Source organism: Coffea arabica, chromosome 6e (assembly GCF_036785885.1).
Source record: "Coffea arabica cultivar ET-39 chromosome 6e, Coffea Arabica ET-39 HiFi, whole genome shotgun sequence".
Classification (NCBI taxonomy): domain Eukaryota; kingdom Viridiplantae; phylum Streptophyta; class Magnoliopsida; order Gentianales; family Rubiaceae; genus Coffea; species Coffea arabica.
The window spans coordinates 26,670,257-26,692,886 of NC_092321.1; the positions used below are offsets into that span (position 1 = coordinate 26,670,257).

At 36.6% G+C, this 22,630-nt stretch overlaps 1 protein-coding gene across 1 annotated transcript; it reads left to right on the top strand.

Moving 5' to 3' along the window:
• Positions 1-3,047: 3,047 nt before the first annotated feature.
• LOC113696656 (uncharacterized) lies at positions 3,048-5,668 on the top strand. The gene is made up of 6 exons (XM_027216037.1): positions 3,048-3,916; positions 3,968-4,066; positions 4,214-4,390; positions 4,978-5,122; positions 5,212-5,482; positions 5,568-5,668. Exons 1-6 carry the CDS (start codon positions 3,048-3,050, stop codon positions 5,666-5,668), a joined length of 1,662 nt encoding a protein of 553 aa, XP_027071838.1.
• The last annotated feature ends 16,962 nt before the right edge of the window (positions 5,669-22,630 follow it).

Genomic DNA, 22,630 nt, shown 5'->3' on the forward strand with positions numbered 1-22,630 from the left:
TTCTTTTTTGGCTGCCCTGTCCACTTAGATCCTTGACAAAAAAAATATATTTTTTAGTTCTATTTGGTTGGGACTTTCATACTTTGCTCGCTCTGTTGACTGTACACAATCAAATGCCCCAGAACCTTTTTATTTAGCTTGTTTCTTTATATAGTTGCAGAAATCTTTTCTGTTCAACATAGAGAGTCTAACAAGTCTGCTAAAAAAAGTGGTCTTCAAGGGAAAAAAAAAGTACCGTCATAGTTCTTTTGTTCTCCTATCTATAGATCAACCTTCTGGTCAAAATCATGATTCTCATGAACGTGTGAGAAAGCAGACTCCGGGTTGGCTTTTTATTTCTCTTTCACTTTCTATAGTTTTCCAGATTATGTTTTTAATTAGATTAATAGAGGTGTGACTTAGTGCACTTCTCAGCTATAGTTTGAAATTAAATGCAACGAGGACTCGCAGAGGTCGTCAACAAGGTCTTTTTCAACTTGATGAGATCCCTCATGAAGCCATTACCCTTCTAGATGCTCCTAATTGTGAACATTGTGGAGCTAAGAGGTTCTATTTGGAACCTCCTAGCTATTGTTGCTCTGGCGGAGAGATCTCTATAGTGATTCCACCGATGCATTATGATTTAAGCGTTTGTTTATTGGAAATGATGAAGAAAGCAGTCACTTTAGAAATAATGTTCGAACCTATAATAATAACTTGAGATTTACGTCCTTTGTTGCAAGATATGACCCAAAATTGACCAAAAATATGAAAGGTGTTTATACCTTCCGTGTTCAAGGCCGAGTTTATCACTTCCTCAATGGCTTGACGCAGCCAGGTGACAAACCATCTGGAATCCAATTCTACTTCTTTGACACTAATGAAGAATTAGCAAAAAGAACCGGAAACTGTGAAAAGTTACGCGAAAGCACTTTAAAATTGCTTATGTGCATCCTTTTGAACAATCCTTACACCAAATTCTTTAAAAGTCTTAGGGATATACCAAACCTTAATAGCTATAAAATCATGCTTAATTGTTACCCTGGTTTAGACCAGCGTGTCTATAACCTGCCATCTGCCTCGCAAATTGCCGCCATATGGACTAAAGATGAAAATGAATCAGTAGACAGGAGTGTTCATATTCAGGTTTATACTCACTCACATACCAGCCATAGGATTAATCATTACTATGGCTGTTATGACCCTCTACAGTATCCTATTCTTTTTCCTCGAGGCGAATGTGGATGGCACCATGGTATTAAAAGACTATATAAGTGGAAAGGAAATGAGGACTCCTGTGAGGGCGATTCTAACGTTGATCCTTCTTCTATTAATGAGCCTTCGCACTTAATGGACTTAGAACGCAGAGGCAAGTAAATCACTTACTGCTTCTACGCTATTAAATATTAAACTTATAACATCTTCTTCATCGATCGAATAATATTTGTGTCTTATATAGCTGTTGATCAACGGAAGAGCGAGGGAGACACAGTATCAACTAGAGAGTATTATTGTTACAGATTTCAAATAAGAGATGATGATGAATCGATGCTATTGCACTGTCTTAGGCTTCTATAGCAATTTTTGTTGATTCTTATGTGAAGATAGAAACTTCAAGGTTGGACTTCCACAGGCATCAACAAAATATAATAAGATCGGAGATCCTTCAAAGAGTGTTGGATAGTGTTTCTATAGGCCAGTTTGAAGGCTCTAAAGTTGGTCGTAAGATAGTGCTCCCAGCCTCTTTTATAAGTGGTCCGAGAGACATGAGATAGCGGTATCTTGATGCAATAGTGCTCGTTCAGAAATATGGTAAACTTGATATTTTTCTTACCATGACCTGCAATCCAGCATAGAAAGAAATTCAGGACAATCTAAAATATCATGAAAAGCTGCAGGATAGACCAGATCTTCTAGCCAGAGTTTTTAGAGCTAAATTTGAGATGCTTAAATCTGAAATTTTGAATAAGCAAATTTTTGGTGAAGTCACAGCATGTGTCTATGTTATTGAGTTTCTAAAGCGTGGATTTTCCCATGCTCATTTACTCCTGATCTTAAAACCTCAGTCCAAGCTACTTAATCCAATATCATATGATAGGGTAGTGTGTGCGGAATTACCTAATCGTGCTTGCTACCCTCACTTATACAATCTTGTTGTCAAGCATATGATCCACGGCCCTTGCGGAGATATGGATAAAACTTGTCTTTGTATGAAAAATGGTGCCTGCAAAAGTCATTATCCCAAAGATTTTTATCCACATACAACTCATGCTGAGGATGGTTACTCACATTATAGAAGAAGGGATGATGGCAGAAAAATAAAGGTCCGAAGGTTTACTCTCAATAACAGGTGAGTTGTGCCTTACAACCCGTACCTCCTTGCTTTGTTTGATTGCCACATAAACATTGAGATTTGTTCTACTGTAAAGCTGGTGAAATACTTGTACGAGTATGTGTTTAAAGGTCATGATCTGGTCTCCTTTAAGGTTGTAACAGATGGCGGTTCTCCTGATATTGATGAAATGAATGAGTTTCAAAAGGGTAGATATATTTCGCCTCCTGAAGTTTTTGGCGCATCTATGAATTTCATCTAAATGAGATGACTCCGTCTGTTTATACACTCCAGGTTCACCTTCCAAATCAGCAGTTTGTTTCCTTTGATAAAAAACTCAGATCTCTTGCTGTTATTAGCCAAAGCTGATTTTTCAAAAACCATGTTAACTGAGTTTTTCAAAATGAACGCAGCAACGAATGCAGTAGCTGAAAATCTTAAATGTTTCTATAGAGATTTCCCTCAGCATTTCATTTGGACTGCTAAGTATAAACACTGGACAGAAAGAAAACATCGAAAAGTGATAGGTAGACTTGTCAGTGTTAGTCCAACAGAGGAAGAGCGATATTATCTACGCCTTCTCTTAACTCATGTTCCTGGACTGACATCATTTGATGATCTCTTAACTGTCAATAACAAAAAAATGAATTCATTCAGAGATGTTGCTTTTGCACTTGATCTGTTACAATCTGATTCACATATAGAAGAGACACTTGAAGAAGCTGTTGCATTTTAGATGCCGTCTTCACTCAGGCTTTTATTTGCTACTCTTCTGCTATATTATTCTCCAACTAATCCCAAAATGTTATGGGAAAAGTTTCAACCAGATTTCTCTAGGGATTATGAAAGACATCAGCAATATCATCGATGCTCTTCTGACGAAATTAGTAGACTTGTTCTAATTGATACTAACAGATTACTTGAGCAAATGGGTAAAAATATTACTGACTACCAATTGGTGCCACGTGATCTCATGAATGCATATAGCACATGCCTGACGAAGGGGGTTGAGTATGACAGAAACATCAACATATCGCCAGAGGATATATTGCTATCTTCCAAATTAAATTCTCAGCAGAAATGTGCTTATGATTTAATCCTGCAAGCATGTTTCTCTTTGCATGGCCATTCTTTCTTTATTGATGGCCCAGGGGGTACCGGTAAAACATTTTTGTATCCGTCGCTCCTTGCTACTTTGAGATTACGAGGTCATATCGCCATTGTAGTAACGATATCTGGAATTGCAGTATCTATCCTACCTGGAGGAAGAACTGCACATTCAAGATTTAAAATACCCCTTGATTTTTCAAAGAGCAAGACTTGCCAACTTAGCAAGCAAGGTAGCGTTGCAAAGTTGCTCTCTGAATCCAAATTGATCCTGCGGGATGAGGTTTCAATGGCCAGACGAGAAACTGTTGAAGCATTTGATGATTTACTTAGAGATACTATGGAATCTAACCTATCTTTTGGAGGCAAAGTTGTTGTCTTTGGTGGGGATTCTCGACAAACACTGCCTGTAATTGAGCAGTCAACGAAAGAAGTCCTTTTGCAGTCATACTTTCTTAATTCTCCATTATGGCCTCGGCTTCATAAACTAAAGCTGACGTAAAACATGTGAGCTATATTAGTTCCTCAGTTTTCGGAATTCTTGTTAAGTGTGGGCGAGGGAAAGGAACCTATTGACTTGAATGGTGAGATAACTTTGTCCAGAGATTTAGTCATTCCTTATTACGATAAAGAGGAGTCTCTAAACAGGTTAGATAATTCACTATTACACTGCCTTATCTGTCTGCCTTTTTACCTATATAATTTCTAACTTAGTTCTTCTATTAACATGTTAATAAGTTGTGTTTTTTCAGATTTAACTCTCTATTCTCAAGATTCTTATAGTATGATCAATAGGTGTATTCTTGCTCTTAAAAATAGTTCAGTTGATGAGCTAAATGATATACTGATTTGGAGATTTCCTGGAAAGCTTTATACTTACACTAGCATAGACAAAACTATTGATCAGCGGCACCAAGGTGATTATGAGGATTTTCTTAATTCTCAAAATCCAAAAGGACTTCCTCCTCACAAGTTAATGTTGAAAGAAAACTATCCAATTATATTGATGAGGAATCTTAACCCTCTAGAAGGCCTCTGTAATGGTACTAGACTCATATGTAGAGAACTTAGCCATCACACTATTTCTACTGAAAATTGTTTTCGGCCAGCATCAAGGAAAAAGAATCCTTATTCCAAAGATGCCTCTACAGACTCCTGATAATGAAAAGAATGGCGTTGCATTCATAAGAACGCAGTTTCCAGTCCGCCTTTGCTTTGCATTGACCATCAGCAAGTCTCAAGGACAAACTCTCGACTATGTTGGTGTTTATTTACATGAACCTGTCTTTTCTCATAGACAGCTCTATGTAGCTCTGTCCAAAGCCAGAACTTAGACTGCACTCAAAATTCTCATTGTTCCAGGGACCTTTGATGGTACAAAATAGACTTTCAAAACTAGAAATGTTGTATTCAATGAAGTATTTGAGTTCAGTTAACTGTATATCTCTCTTACATTCAGGTATATCTGGATAAACCCATCCCTTAGTTTACTTAGTAATGTAACTTCATCCATAGACCACTTTCCAGATTATTAATCTTTTGCCTTCTTTTTTTCGCAGGATGGCTAACATGTTATCAATCAGAAATATGGTTCCTGATATGAAAAATTGGTGTTGTCTTGTAACTGTTCAAGAAAAGCAGCAAGTTACTGATTCAATGGGAACGTCGACCAAGAAACAAAAATTGATCTTCTATGACTCGGAGGTTGTGTTTTAGAACGCTTTTTCCAAACATACCAATTCTTCAATTTTACACTCATTTTAACAAACTGTTTCAATTGATCTTCTTAACAGGGTTCTAAAGTAGAAGCCATCATTTTCAATGCTGACATTCCTAAGATGAGTCCTATTCTTCAAGTTTATAGAAAGTATAGGATCTCAAATGCTGATGTTAGAAGTATTCCACCAAAATTTCAGACATCTGAGTTGACTATGCAATGGGTGATCACTGCTAGGACTATTATTGAAGAAGTTAGCAGGGAAGAAGACATTATGCATGTTAAATTTGGCTTCACAAAGTTTGCAGATTTAGCTCAATACATGGGTGATAAAAGCAAGTCTGTGGGTAAGTTTTAACTATCTTCGAAGTACAAGTTTGGACTCATCAAACTGATTATTGCTTTTCTAAGCTACCTTTGCTGTCTTCATAGACGTTCTGGGAGTTGTAATTAGTTCATTGGAGAAGAAAACGATAACTAGGAACTCCAAACAATCAAATGTTCAGAAATTTGTCCTCTTTAATAAAGAGTAGGCGTCATCTTTTTATAATCCTGTCACTGCTTTTTGCTAGATTTATTTTGTTATTTTTGGTCATGATCTTTGTTTCTTTGAATGTTGACTTATATGTCAATATCAATATTAGATCTCAAATAGTGATGCTATCTTTGTGGGATGACTTTTTGAACAATGAAGGACAGGTTTTATTGAATAACATTCAAACCTATCCTATTGTTATTGGATGGAAATTAAAAGTTAACAACTATAATGGTTCGTTAAAATACTGTCCTTCTGTATAATAACTTTTACTTATTTATAAAACTTGCCAATAGTGCCTGAAATCTTTTACTGTTGTTTATTCTGTAGGAGTTTCACTTTCTACTTGGTGTGACAGTCCCATCTTCCCCTAGGGTGAACCAAAGGGTTCGGTGGGTTGCCTGCCCAATTCGAGTTAGGCCTCACTCATATCATCAAATAAAATACTTCCAAAGTACTTAAAATAACAATTCTATAGCTTATAACATAACTAATTTCAGCATACAACCCAACTAACGAAATACGATCCAACGTACTTAAGATACAATCAAAGTTCATCTTACAAGCTTCCAAAATATTGAATTCAAAATTTAATAACCCAAAACAAGAAACAAAAGAAACAGGGTCACACCCTAACTGACAGCGGCTTCACTCAGGTTCTTAGTTCTTGTTAAGAAAAATAAAATGGAAAGAATGAGCTAATGCCCAGTGAGTTCCCAAAAGGCATATAGTCATATAGAACAGCTCAAATTACACTTCAAGTTCACAATTTAAAGCGAGTAAATAAAGCGATTAACAATATCAAGGTGTAGGATACGGGTGGCTCTCAGGAGTTAATGCCCACAAATCTTGATCTTATTTCACGTAATCGACACTCCGTCGACTTTCAAATATTATTACTATGTAGAACTCCACTTATTTCATTCTCCTTCCAACGACTCCCCCTACTAGGGCCGAAATTCAAAACACTTAAAATGGGTATTGCTCGAGCATACTATAGTTTTCACTCCAAAACGGATAAGTTTAAACGCCAAATCCAGCGAATATGAAACACTCTCCTATGGCTTGTCAAATCTCCTCGACCAAGTCCCATGATTGGTTCAAATCGACAGAATTACCTATAGGACTTAGGAATTCTCAAGAATTAACATGCACAATCAATCACCGATCATCGATGGAATAACAACCCAGGCGATATTACAACACATCAACAATTCAGAACACTATTCATCTCAGTCATAATATCAAGTTCACATCTATGTCACATTTGCAAATTCAAGACAGATAACATGCATGAAAACTCACCAATAAATCAAAGTTCAGAATCCAAATTAGGATCGATATCACAGTTTTCAATCACTCCTATAAAAACGTAAAAAGAGACAATAAGTTTCGCCTCAACAATTCACGAAACTAAACCAAATTCACTTGAACTCAATACGTAAACTCGAGTTATGAAAACAATATGTATCTAGAATAGTTTTTTCCAAAATTCGACTCGTGAAAACACAAAATAAAGGGCAAAACAGTCTCGAATTCACCATTGCTGCTCGAATAGTCTTTAGCCCAAAAATAGTGAAATAAAGTGACTTTTAACCGTTAAAGTTCCTAACTTTCAACTCCAATTCAACATATAAACATAGTTTAACCTAATACCAAGTAACTTGAGTGCAATTTAGTCAAAAAAGAACATAAAAATGTCAAAAATGAAGGTGAAAAATTAACCCTCTTCATTCAGTTAGCCCATCCAAAAATTTCTCAAGAATTTCACCAATAAAACAACCATTTAGCCAATAAAAACTCACTCAAATCCATATGGGTTTCATCAATTATTAGCCCTTGGTTATTAATGAAAAAATTTTCAAGTAAATCCAACCCACAAATCAAGAGTTATATTAATATTTTAACCACTAGAACATCTAGTGGTATAACTTCAAGAAATTTACTAGATCTACCATAGATCTTATTTAAATCAAATGAATCTAATATTTTCGTGGCTAGAAATTAAAGATTAAGGGTGCTTTTTGGTTCTTACCTTAAGATCTAACTAGATCTAGTGTGATTCAATATCAAAACTTCCTTCCAAGATTCACCCGTTCAAGTTTCCTTAAGAAAGGTCAAATCTTCTAGATTGCTTGGTGATTTTTTTCACAAATTCACAAGGAGCAAGATGGATGGTGTCCCTTCTCTCTTGGTTGCTCTCTCTCTCTCTCTCGAGCTCGGCTTTCTCTCTCTCCCTCGGTCCTCTCTCTCTCTCGGCCCTCAACAAGAAAAGAAGAAAAAGAAAAAAAAAATTGTGATGGTTGATGGATTTTCAAGTGATTTTCAAGAGCAAGATGGAGGAAGAAATGGAGAGCTCTTAAGTCTCCCTCTCGCTCTCAAAATTTCGGTTGGTTCAATGGGAAAGAGAGAAAATGAACTCCCAAATCTAATTTCTTCCTTTAAAGTGTGGTAGGGGGACCATCTCACCTATTCGCTTATGTGTTGCATTCTTATGCGACATCTTATCCATAACTAGATTTTTCTCAACCAACATTATCCTATCATTTTTTTATTTCTTTAAAGTCTCTATATGCTCTAGATTTCATCTTGAAACTAAATTCCATGTCACCACTCCAAAGTTTCATACTTAATGCTAGCCAAACGATAACCGACCAATTAATAATAAAAAATTCAACTAAGATATAAAATGATTTTTTGATAGATAAGGATACCAAAATTTTAACAAAAATCACATAATATAAATATTTTTATCGTTATTATTTACCTTTCAAAAATAGTAAAATTTTTAGAGCTCTCACATCCTTCCTCCCTTAAAAGAATTTTGTCCTCAAAATTCTCACATTTCTAAACGAGCAAATCAGGATACTTTTTCTGCATCTCCTCTTCCATTTTTCAAGTCGCTTCTTCAACGTCATGATTTCTTCAAAGGACCTTAACTAAAGGAATTTTCTTATTTTTCAAGTCCTTTATCTCTCGATCAAGAATCTTCACAGGATGTTCTTCACACGCAAGCGACTCATCTACTTCAATATCTTTCAACTGTATCACATGAGTTAGATTCGGATGATACTTCTTCAGTATAGAGACACGAAAAAGGTTATAGATCTTAAACATACTAACAGGCAAATCCAACTGATATGCCACTTTCTCAATTCGTCGGAGAATTTCAAAAGGTCCAATATATGTTGATTTTAATTTCTTCCCTTTTTTTGATACAACTTCTCCTTTCATGGGTTTAACTCTCAAGAAGATCTTATTCCCCACTTGGAATTCCAAATCTTTTCTCCTATTATTTGCATAATTATTTTGTCTATTCTGGGCAATTTGGAGCCGTTTTCGGACTATCTTTACTTTCTCATATTTTTTCTCAACCCAGGGTATAGTGGTTGGATCCAAAATCTTTCTCTTTTCTACTTCATCCCAATAGGTCGGCGATCGACATTTTCTTCCATAAAGTGCTTCGTAAGGTGCCATTTGAATTGAAACATGGTAACTATTATTATACGCAAACTCGACCAATGTCATATGGTGACTCCAACTTCCTCCGAATTCCATTATACATGATCTCAACATATCTTCCAAAGTTTGGATTATCCTCTCTGACTGTTTGTCCGTTTGGGGATGATATGTTGTATTCAAGTTTAACTTGGTTCCCAAAGTCTCTTGAAATTTTTGTCAAAATCGGGAAATAAACCTCGGATCTCTATTAGAAACGATACTTACAGGAATTCCATGTAACCTTACAATTTCATCAATATAAAACTTTGCTAGTTTCTTTAAAGGGTATTTCATATTCGCCAGCAGGAAATATGCAGTCTTAGTAAGCCGATCTACTACCATCCAAACCGCGTCATGTTCCTTTTGAGTCCTTGGTAACCCTGTCACGAAATCCATGATAATATGTTCCCACTTCCACTCGGGTATCTCTAGAAGTTACAAAAGTCCCGAAGGTTTCTGATACTCAGTTTTAACTTGCTAGGAGACAAGACATGTTTGAACAAATCTAATCACTTCCTTTTTCAAGCCATCCCACCAATATAACCCTTTTAAATCTTGGTACATCTTATTACTCTCAGGGTGTATTGTATATTTAGATCGATGCATTTCTTCTAATATTTCCCTTCTTATTCGTTCATCACCGGGCACCACGATTCGATCTCGAAATCTTAGTACTTCTTTAGACCCTATTTTAAAATCTTGAGTTCTCTCTTTCTGTACTTTTTCCAACCATTTCTGCACCATATCATCCTTTTTTTGTGCCTCTTTAATGCGTTCTATCAATGGAGACTTTAATGCCAAATTTTCAAATACAACCTTCTGTCCATCTAGGCGAGGATGTCGCTCGCTCACCTTCTCCAACATACTCCACTCTCCAACCATTAACCCTGCCACTTGAGCTTTTCGACTTAACGCATTCGCTATTACATTAGCTTTCTCAGGCTGATAATTAATGGTGCAGTCATAATTCTCAAGAAATTCTATCCATCGCCTCTGTCTCAAATTCAACTCCTTTTGAGAAAATAGATATTTAAGATTCTTATGATCCGTAAAAATCTCAAATGTCACCCTATATAAATAATGTCTCAAATTTTTCAATGCGAAAATGACTGCAACTAACTCCAAATCATAAGTTGAGTAATTCTGTTCATGGGTTTTTAATTTTCGAGAGGTATAAGTAATAACTTTCCCATTTTGCATCAAAACGCAACCCAATTGCATCAAAACCGTAATCCTTCCTTCTCATTTGGTAATGTCAATATCGGGGCCATTGTCAAACGCCTCTTCAACTCTTGAAAACTAACTTCACATTTAAGATTTCACATAAACTTGCCTTGCTTCTTAGTTAGATTAGTCAGTGGTCCAGCAATTCTCGAAAAGTTCTTAATAAATCGATGAGAATATTCCGCTAAATCCAAGAAACTTTTAATCTCGGTAGGGGTCTCTAGTTGTTTCCATTGAGTAACGGCGTCAACCTTAGTTGGGTCTACAGAAATCTTATCCTTAGAAATCTTATACCCTAAAAAGAACACTTCGTCCAACCAGAATTCACACTTAGTAAACTTACCATACAATTGGTGCTCTCTTAGGGTTTGTAACACTATTTTCAAGTATCGGGCATGATTTTCTCGAGTTTTAGAATACACAAAAATGTCGTCTATAAATACCACCACAAACTGATCCAAATATGATTTAAAAACTCGTTGCATTAAGTCCATGAATGCGGCAGGAGCATTAGTCAATCCGAAAGGCATCACCACAAATTCAAAGTGCCCATACCTCAAGTTAAAAGTAGTTCTCGGTACATCTTTCTTCCTGATTCTTAGCTGATAATACCCTTGCCTGAGATCTAACTTAGAAAATAATACCGATCCTTGCAACTGATCAAACAGTTCATCAATAAGCGGTAAAAGATACTTGTTCTTTATTGTCACATTATTCAACCCTCAGTAGTCTATGCACAATTTCAAACTTTCATCCTTTTTCTTGACAAATAATACGGGCGCTCCACAAGGCAAATCGCTTTCTCTAATGAATCCCCACTCTAATAAATCTTGTAATTGAATCTTTAATTTCTTAAATTCCGCAGGAGTCATCCGATACGGGGTTTTAGAAATGGGCGCTGTCCCTAGCACTAAATCAATTTTAAACTCCACATCTCACTCGGGAGGTAAGGATTCTAACTCCTCAGGAAAAATGTCGGGATAATCTCTCACTATTGACACATCTTCCAACTTCATTTTATCACTTAGAGGGTTTATTAGAAAAGCCAAATAATCTTAAGTTCCCTTACTTATTAACTTTCTAACTCGAAGTCCCGAAATGAGAGCAGATGAAACTAATCTTTTCTTCATATCCAATCTTAACGTTGCTTCCCCAGGAATGCAAAATTCCATAATTTTTGTCCTACAGTTCAAGTTAGCCTGATATTGGACTAAACAATCCTTCCCTATAATAACATCGTACCCTTTGATGTCTGAACTTATTACCAATAATTTCCTTTCTCCAACCCATATTTCACAGTTCCTATACACTAGATTCGTAATCAGGTTTTGATTTCCCGTAGGCGTTCTAACCTCTAGGTCATAAGGTAATCTAGCCACTTTATATCTACCTCACACATAAAAGTAGAATTTACAAACTAATGCGAAGCACCAGGGTCAACTAAGACTTTAGCTAAATGATGAAAAATAGAGATAGTACCTTCGACAACCTCCATTGGATTGGGAACTTGCTGATGATCCAGGGCATAAACCCTAGTTGGAACTCTCGGTCGATTCCCTACTGCACTAGCCTGACTGGGGATTGGCTTGTCTGTCTGACAAACTCTACTTCTCTTTTGAGCCTTAGGACATGCAGCCAGCTGATGATCACTACTTCCACACTTCAAGCATTTCCCCTCTTTTTTTCAACACCTATCTTCCGTGTGATTAGTCTTCCCACAATAGTTACAATACGTACTAGGAGTTGATGTTTGACTTCCTTGTGGGACATTTCTTGACCGTCCCCTTCCACTTGACATCCCTCTAGAAAATGCTCCTCTCGACGTAGCTCCTCTAGTCATCGTTCTTTTTGGTGCTCCCGAGGTGTTCACTCAACTCATTCCTTTCCCAAACTTGGGAGGTGAAGCATTCGCATCCACTGGACCACGGCTACTACTAGGAGCATTTCTTTTTCTTACATTAAAAGCTTTCACTTGAACCTTTGCACTCTCAATTCTCTGAACCCTCTCAATTGCATCACTAAAACTGATGATTTGGGCCGCTGCTAGACCTTCTTGTATTTTCGTATTTAAACCTTGAATAAACCTCCTTATCCTCCTCTGTTCGGTCACCACCAACTCAGGGGCAAACTTTGACAACTTGGTGATTAGTGTCTCGTACTCCGCAACACTTAACAATCGTTACTTACACTATCTTCCATTTTCTCTTAGATTAGCGGAGGGAGGAATTTAGTATTAAACTCTCGAGTAAAGTTCACACAAGTCCTAGGAGTCTGTTCTCTATCCCACTTGGCCCTTATCATGTTCCACCAGGATCGGGCAGCTCCTTCGAACTGAAACACGGCAATGGCCACTTGCCTCTCCTCCGTGTAATTTAGAGCAGCAAAAATATCAGCAATTCTTTTTAACCATCCCTCAGCCATTTCTGGATCGGACCCTCCAGAGAACTTAGATGGGAAAAACCTCTGGAAGCGCTCTAGAGTTCTATTCTCCCACCCTCAGGGTTTACGGTTTGGTTTACAGTTCCATGACCTGGTTGGTTAGCTAAACGTTCCAGAATATCTGTTATTCGGTTAATGGCAGTAGCCACTTGTTTCCTAACCTCACCTTTAGATCCAGGATTTTGGTCGGCGCCCGACTCTCGGTCGCCTTCCACGTTATGAGATTGTCTAGTTTCTCGCTCTCGACCTCTTCTACCTTTCATCGGTCTTATAAAGGGCGAACGTTTTAAAATAATTATAAAGATAAAGGATTTGCAAGTTAAACTCTAAATATAATCAAAATATTTTATATTCATATTAGAAAAGCGTACGAATAAATTAGATGAATATGCTTCTATAAAAGAGATACGAATGTCACAACCAAAAGCAAATATGGAAATAGCAATCAAAACAGTTACGATAGCATGCATTTACAGGAGTGAGAACTAGTCTAACGGTTTCTCTCACAAAAGAAGGGTATACAAAAGCATTACTTCTAACCCTACTAGTCTAATCCACCTCAGACACGGAAGTTTTCGAAGATTCGGAACTGGCAGTCTCCTCATCTTGGGGTAGATCCGCCTCAGCTACAGCTACAGCCCCAGGAGTCTCGGTCATAGGATCTCCTCCCATATTCTCATCACTAGGAGGTCTAACCGCAAGGTCTACCTCCTCTCGACTAGTCTCGAGTACTGCTCCAATCAACTTCTCGCACTCAGTTACAATGCCACTGGCTCGATCACGAGCAACCCTCACCACTCTAGTCAATCGTTCAGTGGTCGCGCGAACCTCAGCCTCGAGCTCGCGAATCCTAATTGTCTGTACCTCCTCCACAGCCAAACGTCTATCAACCTCCTCTCGTAATTCCCTATTGATCTTAGTCAGACGTCTCCTCTCATGGTAGAGTGATAGGACCACATGGTTAGGGTAGGCATGAGCTCTCCAACAATCGCACTGCCGCCTAACTCGAGTCATGGGGTTATAGGCCGCACAAGGACCCCCTGGTCTCGTGCGATAGCCGATCACTGGACGACGAATCTTAGGATGCTCACCATCAACCTCTTGCCTAGGGGTGTCAACAAATAGAATCTAGCTCGAATACTAGTTTGATCGAGTTCGAGTTCGACAAAGGGCTTAAGGTTCGAGATCGAGCTCGAGATCGACGAATATTAGTTTTACATGCTCGAATTCGATTCGTAAGAAATTCGTGAGGTTCGAGCTCGTGTTCGAAATTGCTCGAATTGCGGTCGAACTCGAACCAATAAAAATTGTGCTCGTTTAAAGCCTGCCTGAAACAATCTACTATCCTTAGACTAAGCAGAATTTGCTTTCATTCAGCCTTTTATCTGAACCAAATCACTTTGGCAGTGACATTTCCTAACAAATTTTGCCGGGGAAATGACAAGCTAATGCAAATGCAAAAACTTCAAGTATAAATCTCAATTTATGTGTAAAGTTACATCGAGACAAAATGCATATGCATCACAAAGATGGATAGACTTGATACAATCTTGAAAATGGAAGATACAAGCTCTGCTATACATTACTGAACAGCACTGTCCAAACTCATCCATATGATTCAGAATCTAAGGCAAGCTAACTTTAAATATCAATTTAAAGCCAAAGTATCAAACTGTCAAAAATTTTGCAGCCGTTATGCCAAGTTGCCAACCATTATCCAAATTCATCCATACATATTTTAACATCAAAACCAGCATCCAAATTCAAAGATAAGTCAGACAACCAACATCCACCAAGTCACAGAAATAGAAAAAATAAAGACAAAGTGTCAACAACTCAACATTCAAGTGAATGTCTTCAACAGGCAATGTCAATTGTCAAGAAATAATCATACTTAAAAAAGTGAAACAAATTTTGCAATTAAAGCAGTAAAACAGCAGCTTCTTGTCCATTCCACCATAATCCTTTCCAACTTTTCAATTTCAATCTGCACTATTTGCATTAGAGGAATCTTTCCCTGACATAATTCGATTGGAATAAGATTCAAGTGGGGCTGTGGGCTGACCTGAAAATTATAACAAAGAAATTTTAGATGATTTTCGAATCAAAAGCTGCACTTGGATGAGAAAAAACAGCGAATTCTAACTAGTACAGCGAATTCCATAATGAGTTCATCCCAGTAGTTGAACATTTTTAACTAATACAGCGAATTCCTATAATACAAGGAAATTCAATAATGACGATAAAAAAAAGTTATACTTAACAAACCTGAAAATAATCAAGAGGGCTAAAAGAGAACTATAGCAGGCATTGCGCACTAGTCATAGATCATTTTAAGTTGGTTGCTTTTCTTTTTCTTCCAAGAGTTAATAAAGATTGAGAATAAAATTAACACAAGTTGCATTTTGACTGGACATATACAGTTTTGCTGGAAAAATGGGAATGGAGATGAGGAGATTATGTTTTTATTGATTAATAGTTTAAAATCCAACGAAAGTTAACAATATGGATCAAGTATCCATTAGAACTTAAGGTGCTTCACGTTGAACTGGATAAAAACTAGAACGAATTAAAACTAACTTCAATGACAAATCCCAACAAAATGTCACTCTTCTAAGACTGAAGCTCCAGTTAATGCGTCACTTTTCATTGATCTATCGCCAATTACTTGATTATGTTCAATATTACTAGGGGAACCAAAGGACATTTTTGCTATACATTGGAGTAATCATCATGGAGTGGAAAGCAATAGGGCCTTCATGAATTCAGTATATATAACCAACCAGACGTAGCAGCTAGCTAAGAAATAGCTGGGTTCACTCACTCACAACTCTCAACATGCTCTACATTAATTTATAATCAACCTCCTAAATCTTAGTAGATGATTTTTTCTTTCCCTTTTTTTTAAGTCGTGGAAGGTGGTGGTTATAAAACAATAAATAATAACTCTCAGTGGTCCTTGTTCGGGAAAGCAGCAGCCATCTTTCCAATTACAAATCGTTTTCTTGGACTCGAACAAACTTGATCCTTTGAGGGCCCTCTTATTTATTGAAGTTGAATCAACTCAGTTACAAAGCAAATACATTCTGGAAAGAGGGAAGCAAATAATCAAGTAATTGGAAATAGATCAATGAAAAGTGATGCATTGACTGGAAAGAGGGAAGCAATATTCATTTGTCTCTTTTTTTTTTTTTTTAAATCATTTGGCATGCATAGGAAACACGCTGTAGTTGTATTGCTTCTCTGATAACTCCAGCAAAACTCAGACAAAACCAAAGATGAAGGAAATGACACATTCAACTTCAACCCTAAACATATTAATAAACCAATGAATACAAACGATCTTTATTTAAAAAATATATATACATAGTGCCATAAAACTTCATATATCTTTCAACATCAGATGAATCACTTTAGCAGCAATCGATGAGCATATTTGTGTCTTAGTGAAGAATTGCAGCCATTCTCGGAATGGCACTAATTTCCGTTCTAGTACTAGGAAAATAAGCCTTTCTTCTCGTGAAGTAGTATTAAGAAATACAGAAGGGAAGAGAAAAACTCAACCATTAGATAACATGTTACCTGTTGCACGATGCACCTACTTCAAGATCCAAGCTTCCGCTTGCCGCACGGCTGCACCGGCTGCACAATCCAAATGGGTTTGATTTGACAACAAATGAGTGGAGTTAGCAACAGCGAAATGAAACAGCTGGACCGCTGGAGTTAGCAACCCAAATGGGTTTGATATGAAATTGGAATTAGGGATTGAGGTGAGGAATGGGGATTAAGGAATAGCCACTGAGGTAAGGAAGAAGAAGGAAGACGGCGGACAAGATTGAAGGCTGAAGCTCCTTGACCTAATTAGAGTTTAATATGTGAATTTCTTTTTTTTTTTAAGAATTATCTGGAAAGACAAGAATACCCCTATTATATTTTGAATTTTAATAGGTAAAACATGTAATTAAGCTTACAACTATATATATCTAAGTAATTTTATAAATATAAAATTATATATATTTAAATATACCTAAGCTCGAAAAGCTCGCGAGGTTATCGAGCATAACATTTCTAGACTCGAATTCGATTCGTTGAAATATTCGAATAGTTCGAGATCGACTCGAGCTCGATTTGACCGAACTCGAGCCGATCATTTGATCGAGTTGCTCGCGAATAGTTCGTGAGCAGCTCAATTCGTTGATACCCCTACTCTTGTCTAACACTTCGTTCTATCCTAATAAAACTCACAAATATTTTAATAACTCTAAGACTGCCTAGACCATTCAAACCTAGATTCTGGTACCACCTGTGACAGTCCTACCTTCCCCTAGGGCGAATCAAAGGGTTCGGCGGGTCGCGTGCCCAACTCACGCCAGAACTCACTCATACCATCAAATAAAACACTTCCAAAGTATTTAAAATAATAATTCCATAGCTTATAACATAACTAAGTTCAGCTTACAACCCAACTAATGAAATAGGATCCAACGTACTTAAGATACAATCAAAGTTCATCTTACAAACTTCCAAAATATCGAATTCAAAGTTTAACAACCCACAATAAGATACAAAAGAAACAGGGTCACACCCTAACTGATAGCAGCTTCACTCGAGTTCTCAATTCCTGTTAAGAAAAACAAATTAAAAAGAATGAGCTAACGCCCAGCGTGTTTCCAAAAAGGCATACAGTCGCATAGAGCAGTTCAAATTACATTTCAAGTTCACAATTTAAAGCGAGTAAATAAAGCGATTAACAATATCAAGGTGTAGGATACAGGTGGCTCTCAGGAGCCAATGTCTACGAATCTTGATCTTATTTCACATAGTCGACATTCCGTCGACTTTCAAGTATTATCACTATGTAGAACTCCACTTATTTCATTCTCCTTCCAACGACTTCCCCTACTAGGCTCGAAATCCAAAACACTTAAAATGGGTATTGTTCGAGCATACCATAGTTTTCACTTCAAAAGCGACAAGTCTAAACGCCAAATCCAGCGAATATGAAACACTCTCCTATGACTCGTCAAATCTCCTTGATCAAGTCCCATGATTGACTCGAATCGACAGAATTACCTATAAGACTTAGGAATTCCCAAGAATTAACATGCACAATCAATCACTGATCGTCGATGGGATAACAACCCAGGCGACATCACAACATTTCAACAATTCAGAATATTATTCATTTCAGTCATAACATCAAGTTCACATTTGCAAATTCAAGACAGATAACATGCATGAAAACTCACCAATAAATCAAAACTCAAAATCTAAGTTAGGATTGATATCACAGTTTTCAATCATTCCTATAAACACATAAAAAGAGACAATAAGTTTTGCCCCAACAATTCGCGAAACTAAACCAAATTCATTTGAATTTGACACGTAAGTTCGAGTTATGAAAATAATATGTATCTAGAATAGTTTTTCCCAAAATTCGACGCGTGAAAACACAAAATCAAGGGCAAAACAGTCTCGAATTCACCATTACTGCCCGGATAGTTTTTAGCCCAAAAATAGTGAAATAAAGTGACTTTTAACCGTTAAAGTTCCTAACTTTCAACTCCAATTCAACATATAAACATAGTTTAACCTAATACCAAGTTACTTGAGTGCCATTTAGTCAAAAAAAAAAAAATACAAAACTGTCGAAAATGAAGGTGAAAAATTAACACTCTTCATTCGACTAGCCCATCCAAAAATTCCTCAAAAATTTCACCAATAAAACAACCATTTAGCCAATAAAAACTCACTCAAATCCATATGGGATTCATCAATCATTAGTCCTTGGTTATCAATGGAAAAATTTTCAAGTAAATCCAATCCACAAATCAAGAGCTATACTAGTATTTTAACCACTAGAACATCTAATGGTATAATTTCAAGAAATTTACTAGATCTACCATAGATCTTATTTAAATCAAGTGAATCTTTCATGGCTAGAAATTAAAGATTAAGGGTGCTTTTTGGTTCTTATCTCAAGATCTAACTAGATCTAGTGTGATTCAATCTCAAAACTTCCTTCCAAGATTCACCCTTTCAAGTTTTCTCAAGAAAGGTCAAATCTTTTAGATTACTTGGTGATTTCTTCCACAAATCCACAAGGAGCAAGATGGATGGTGTCCCTTCTCCCTCGGTCTTCTCTCTCTCTCAGCCCTCAACAAGAAAAGAAGTAAAAGAAAAAGAAAAATTGTGATGGTTGATGGGTTTTCAAGTGATCTTCAAGAGCAAGATGGAGGAGGAAATAGAGAACTCTCAAGTCTCCCACTCTCTCTCAAAATTTCGGTTGGCTCAAGGGGGAAGAGAGAGAATGAACTCCCAAATCTAGTTTCTTCCTTTAAAGTTTAGTAGGGGGATCACCTCACCTACTCGCTTCTGTGTCGCATTCTCATGCGACATCTTATCCATAACTAGATTTTTCTCAACCAACATTATCCTATAATTTTTCTATTTCTTTAAAGTCTCTACATGTTCTAGATTTCATCTTAATACTAAATTTCACGTCACCACTCCAAAGTTTCACACCTAATACTAGCCAAACGATAACCGGGTAATTAATAATAAAAAATTCATTTAAGATATAAAATGACATTTTGATAGATAAGGATACCAAAATTTTGACAAAAATCACATAATATAAATATTTTCATCGTTATTATTTATCTTTCAAAAATAGTAAAATTTTTAGAGCCCTTACACCTGATTTGATTCTGCACTTCTGGTTGACCCACCCATACAGGAAGCAAGAGAGCTGAAGAATTGGTTCAATGCCTTTTCCTTCGCTTCTTTCATAAACACACAATATAAGCTGTTCTCATTTCTTTTTCCTTATTTTCTCATTTCATCATTCTTTGTGTAGGGCAATGAGAAATACTAAATTAATTGCGTGCCTCATTGAAACAAAGACTTATATTAAATACAATCCTGAACTCTTTCTGAAAGCAGACCAGCAGACTACTTTAATTTGTAATGTTTTTCTGTCACAGAAGGTGCTAAGACTCTTTTGCTATTTATCCACTTTTCTTAAAATTGCTCATGCATATTTAGCTTCTGATCTTATATCTGGTTACCATTTAGACTACACTGGTCAAGGCAAAAATCTCTTTTGAACACATTTTCCAGAAATATTGGTATATGAGCTGTAGAAAATGTAACCGTGCTACTGCAGCAGACTACAGGATTGAGTTTACCTGCAATTCATGCAAAGAGAAGAGCCCTGCTGTGCCTAGGTGCTGTATTATTAAATCATCAGCATTAAATTTACTTGTAAATAGCACATGATTTCACCATGCTTCTGTCTATTAACTAATATACTATATGTTTACTTTTCAGATGCCGGTTCGACATTGATTTAAGTGATGACAGTGGAGTCATACCAGCCTCCGTCTTTGGAGACCTGGCAGAGAAGCTTCTCACATTCACCGCCCTTGAAGCAATGGATCATTTTAACCAGGTTATTTTAGCTTCCTATAATTTTTAATGAAAGCAGCATTCTACTCACAGTTCTCATTCCTTTTTGTGTTTCCTGTAGAATCACGAACTTTCGCTTGAGTTTGTTCGCAACAGCTTGAAAACAAAGACATTTCTGATTCATATTAAACTAGTCCAGACTCAGTTAGCAGATGCCAGACAGTGTTATACAGTTTTACATTATTCTGAACTTGAACGAGAGATTGATTCTGCTCAATTAACAGAATAACCAAATACTTTACCTATCTCAATTGAACACAGAATTGGGACTGCTTAGCTGCTGACGCCAGGTTGGTCGACATAGTTAAAATTTTAATAAATAACTTTATATCTTAGCAGCATATTCAACTATCCTTTGTCTTTGTATGAGAGAGCAGCTCTGGTTCAAAAGCTCGCCTCCGCCTCACTGATTAGTTTGATGAAATAGAAACTGCTGACAGTGATGACTTTCAGACTGTTACTAAGAATTCCAACAAGAGGACAAAATTGGGATGAATCATCTTTATCCCCTTTTGGACCGCTAGATTTTGGATATTTTTTGGCTTTTTCATCTGCACTTCTATATTCAGGCAGATTGTTTGTTACTTTTGAATGTGCTACTGCTATATTTGTAAGCCCTTGGCTTTTGTGTGTGGTCATCTGTTAAACAGCTTTTGCATGACCATTTAACATTGATGATGATTTTTGTATCAGTGTTCTTGCCAACGCTCCAAAGATGAACTGCAATCTTCCATCTTGGATATCAAAGAGATTTTTGCAGAAATTTTTGGATTCCTGGCAAGAAGCTTACTTTGTGCATCATGTTAACTTTAAAATTTATATAATTTTTAGTGCTTTTCTATTTCTTTTCATTTTTTTTATGCAAATATTGCTATCAATTCTTTAAACCTCTAGCTATGTATGTACACTTCTTTATTTATTGCACCTACCACCTTCTTTGGTACATAAAGATTATAAATTCAGCTCATCTTGCTTCTTTATAGACTGATTCCTTGACTGCATATATGACAGACATGACAAACGCATGGTTATTTATGAACTCACCTTCAGCCAATTTAAACATTGCAAGTACACGGTAGATGTTAACTTTATATTGTGGTCAAATGACACCTCACACCTAATAATTGACATTGAATGGTCTTTTCTATTAACCATTCTTTACCATCCTTTGCAGCAACCAATAAATTTCTTCACTTATGGTACAAAACAAGTTTGCACTCAACATTAAAAGCAATAGAAAAAATAAACCTTTTTTGCATTCATCCATTCTCTGCACACACACGCAACTACACACATGCACACACATATATATATATATATACACATATATATATGTATGTGTGTGTGTGTAAGCATGCATGTGTCTGCGTATATATATGTATACACACTTTCCTGTTTACAAGATCATTAGCTAAAACTAACTACCATACAATTGCACAAAACGCGTGTCTACTTAAAGGACTGCAACAGGAAAGCTGTATATCTGTGCTTCTAAATCTTCACAAGATGAAGTTGTCTTGCACTCACATACTTCCTTGAATTGATGCCTTCTTTTTCTGCGCTTCTTGAACCTTTCTTCTATTATTTCAGTGTCAGAAACAAGCTCCACAGTAGTACCAAATCTTCATCTCACATATGACAATTTAACAGCTTGTTGTTTTCTTCTCAAGTGCATCCATAGAGGATAGGTTCGGCCTTTCTTTATGCACATCTAAATGATCTAGTTGAAATGTTTACGACAAAGACTTTATCAACATTATTTATATTGCTTCATGTTCTCCAGATATTACCTTCTCAAATTGAATTATTACTTGCTGAGCACCAGTCCAGCAGAATTATTCTCAGAATTGGACTACAGCAATGGCCTATAACAGTCATTGACCATTCATTTGGAGAAGGTTGGGATGATTTCTGCGAACACAATACTGTTAAAAGACATGATACACTATTACTGCGCCATGCTGGAAGTCTAATATTTGACGTTATTCATTTTTCTGAACTACAGACACACGTTTACATGCGTTGGACAGCTCCCCTGCCAAATCTTTTGCAGACAAGATATTTTACTTTGCAAGGTTCCAACACCATTCTACCTATCATATATTCTGATATATACGATATATTACTTCTAATTCAATACATACTTCGTAATTATTGCTAATAACTATTCAGGCACTAGGCAGCAGCATGTAGCTTCCTCAATGCAACCAGATCTCTGTCAAAATTTATCCGATTCTGTGTGCTTTTACCAAAATTTTCATTCAGCAACTCCAAACAGCTTGGTAAACTATTTTGTCCTTACCGTCGTTCTTTTAATCTCCTTGCA

Bases quoted from the DNA above. Each gene is read 5' to 3' on its own strand.
- LOC113696656 (XM_027216037.1), top strand. From the start codon at position 3,048: ATGCCGTCTTCACTCAGGCTTTTATTTGCTACTCTTCTGCTATATTAT. The intron at 3,917-3,967 runs GTAAAACATGTG...ATTCTTGTTAAG, and splicing joins CTTCATAAACTAAAGCTGAC to TGTGGGCGAGGGAAAGGAAC. The intron at 4,067-4,213 runs GTTAGATAATTC...TATGATCAATAG, and splicing joins AAAGAGGAGTCTCTAAACAG to GTGTATTCTTGCTCTTAAAA.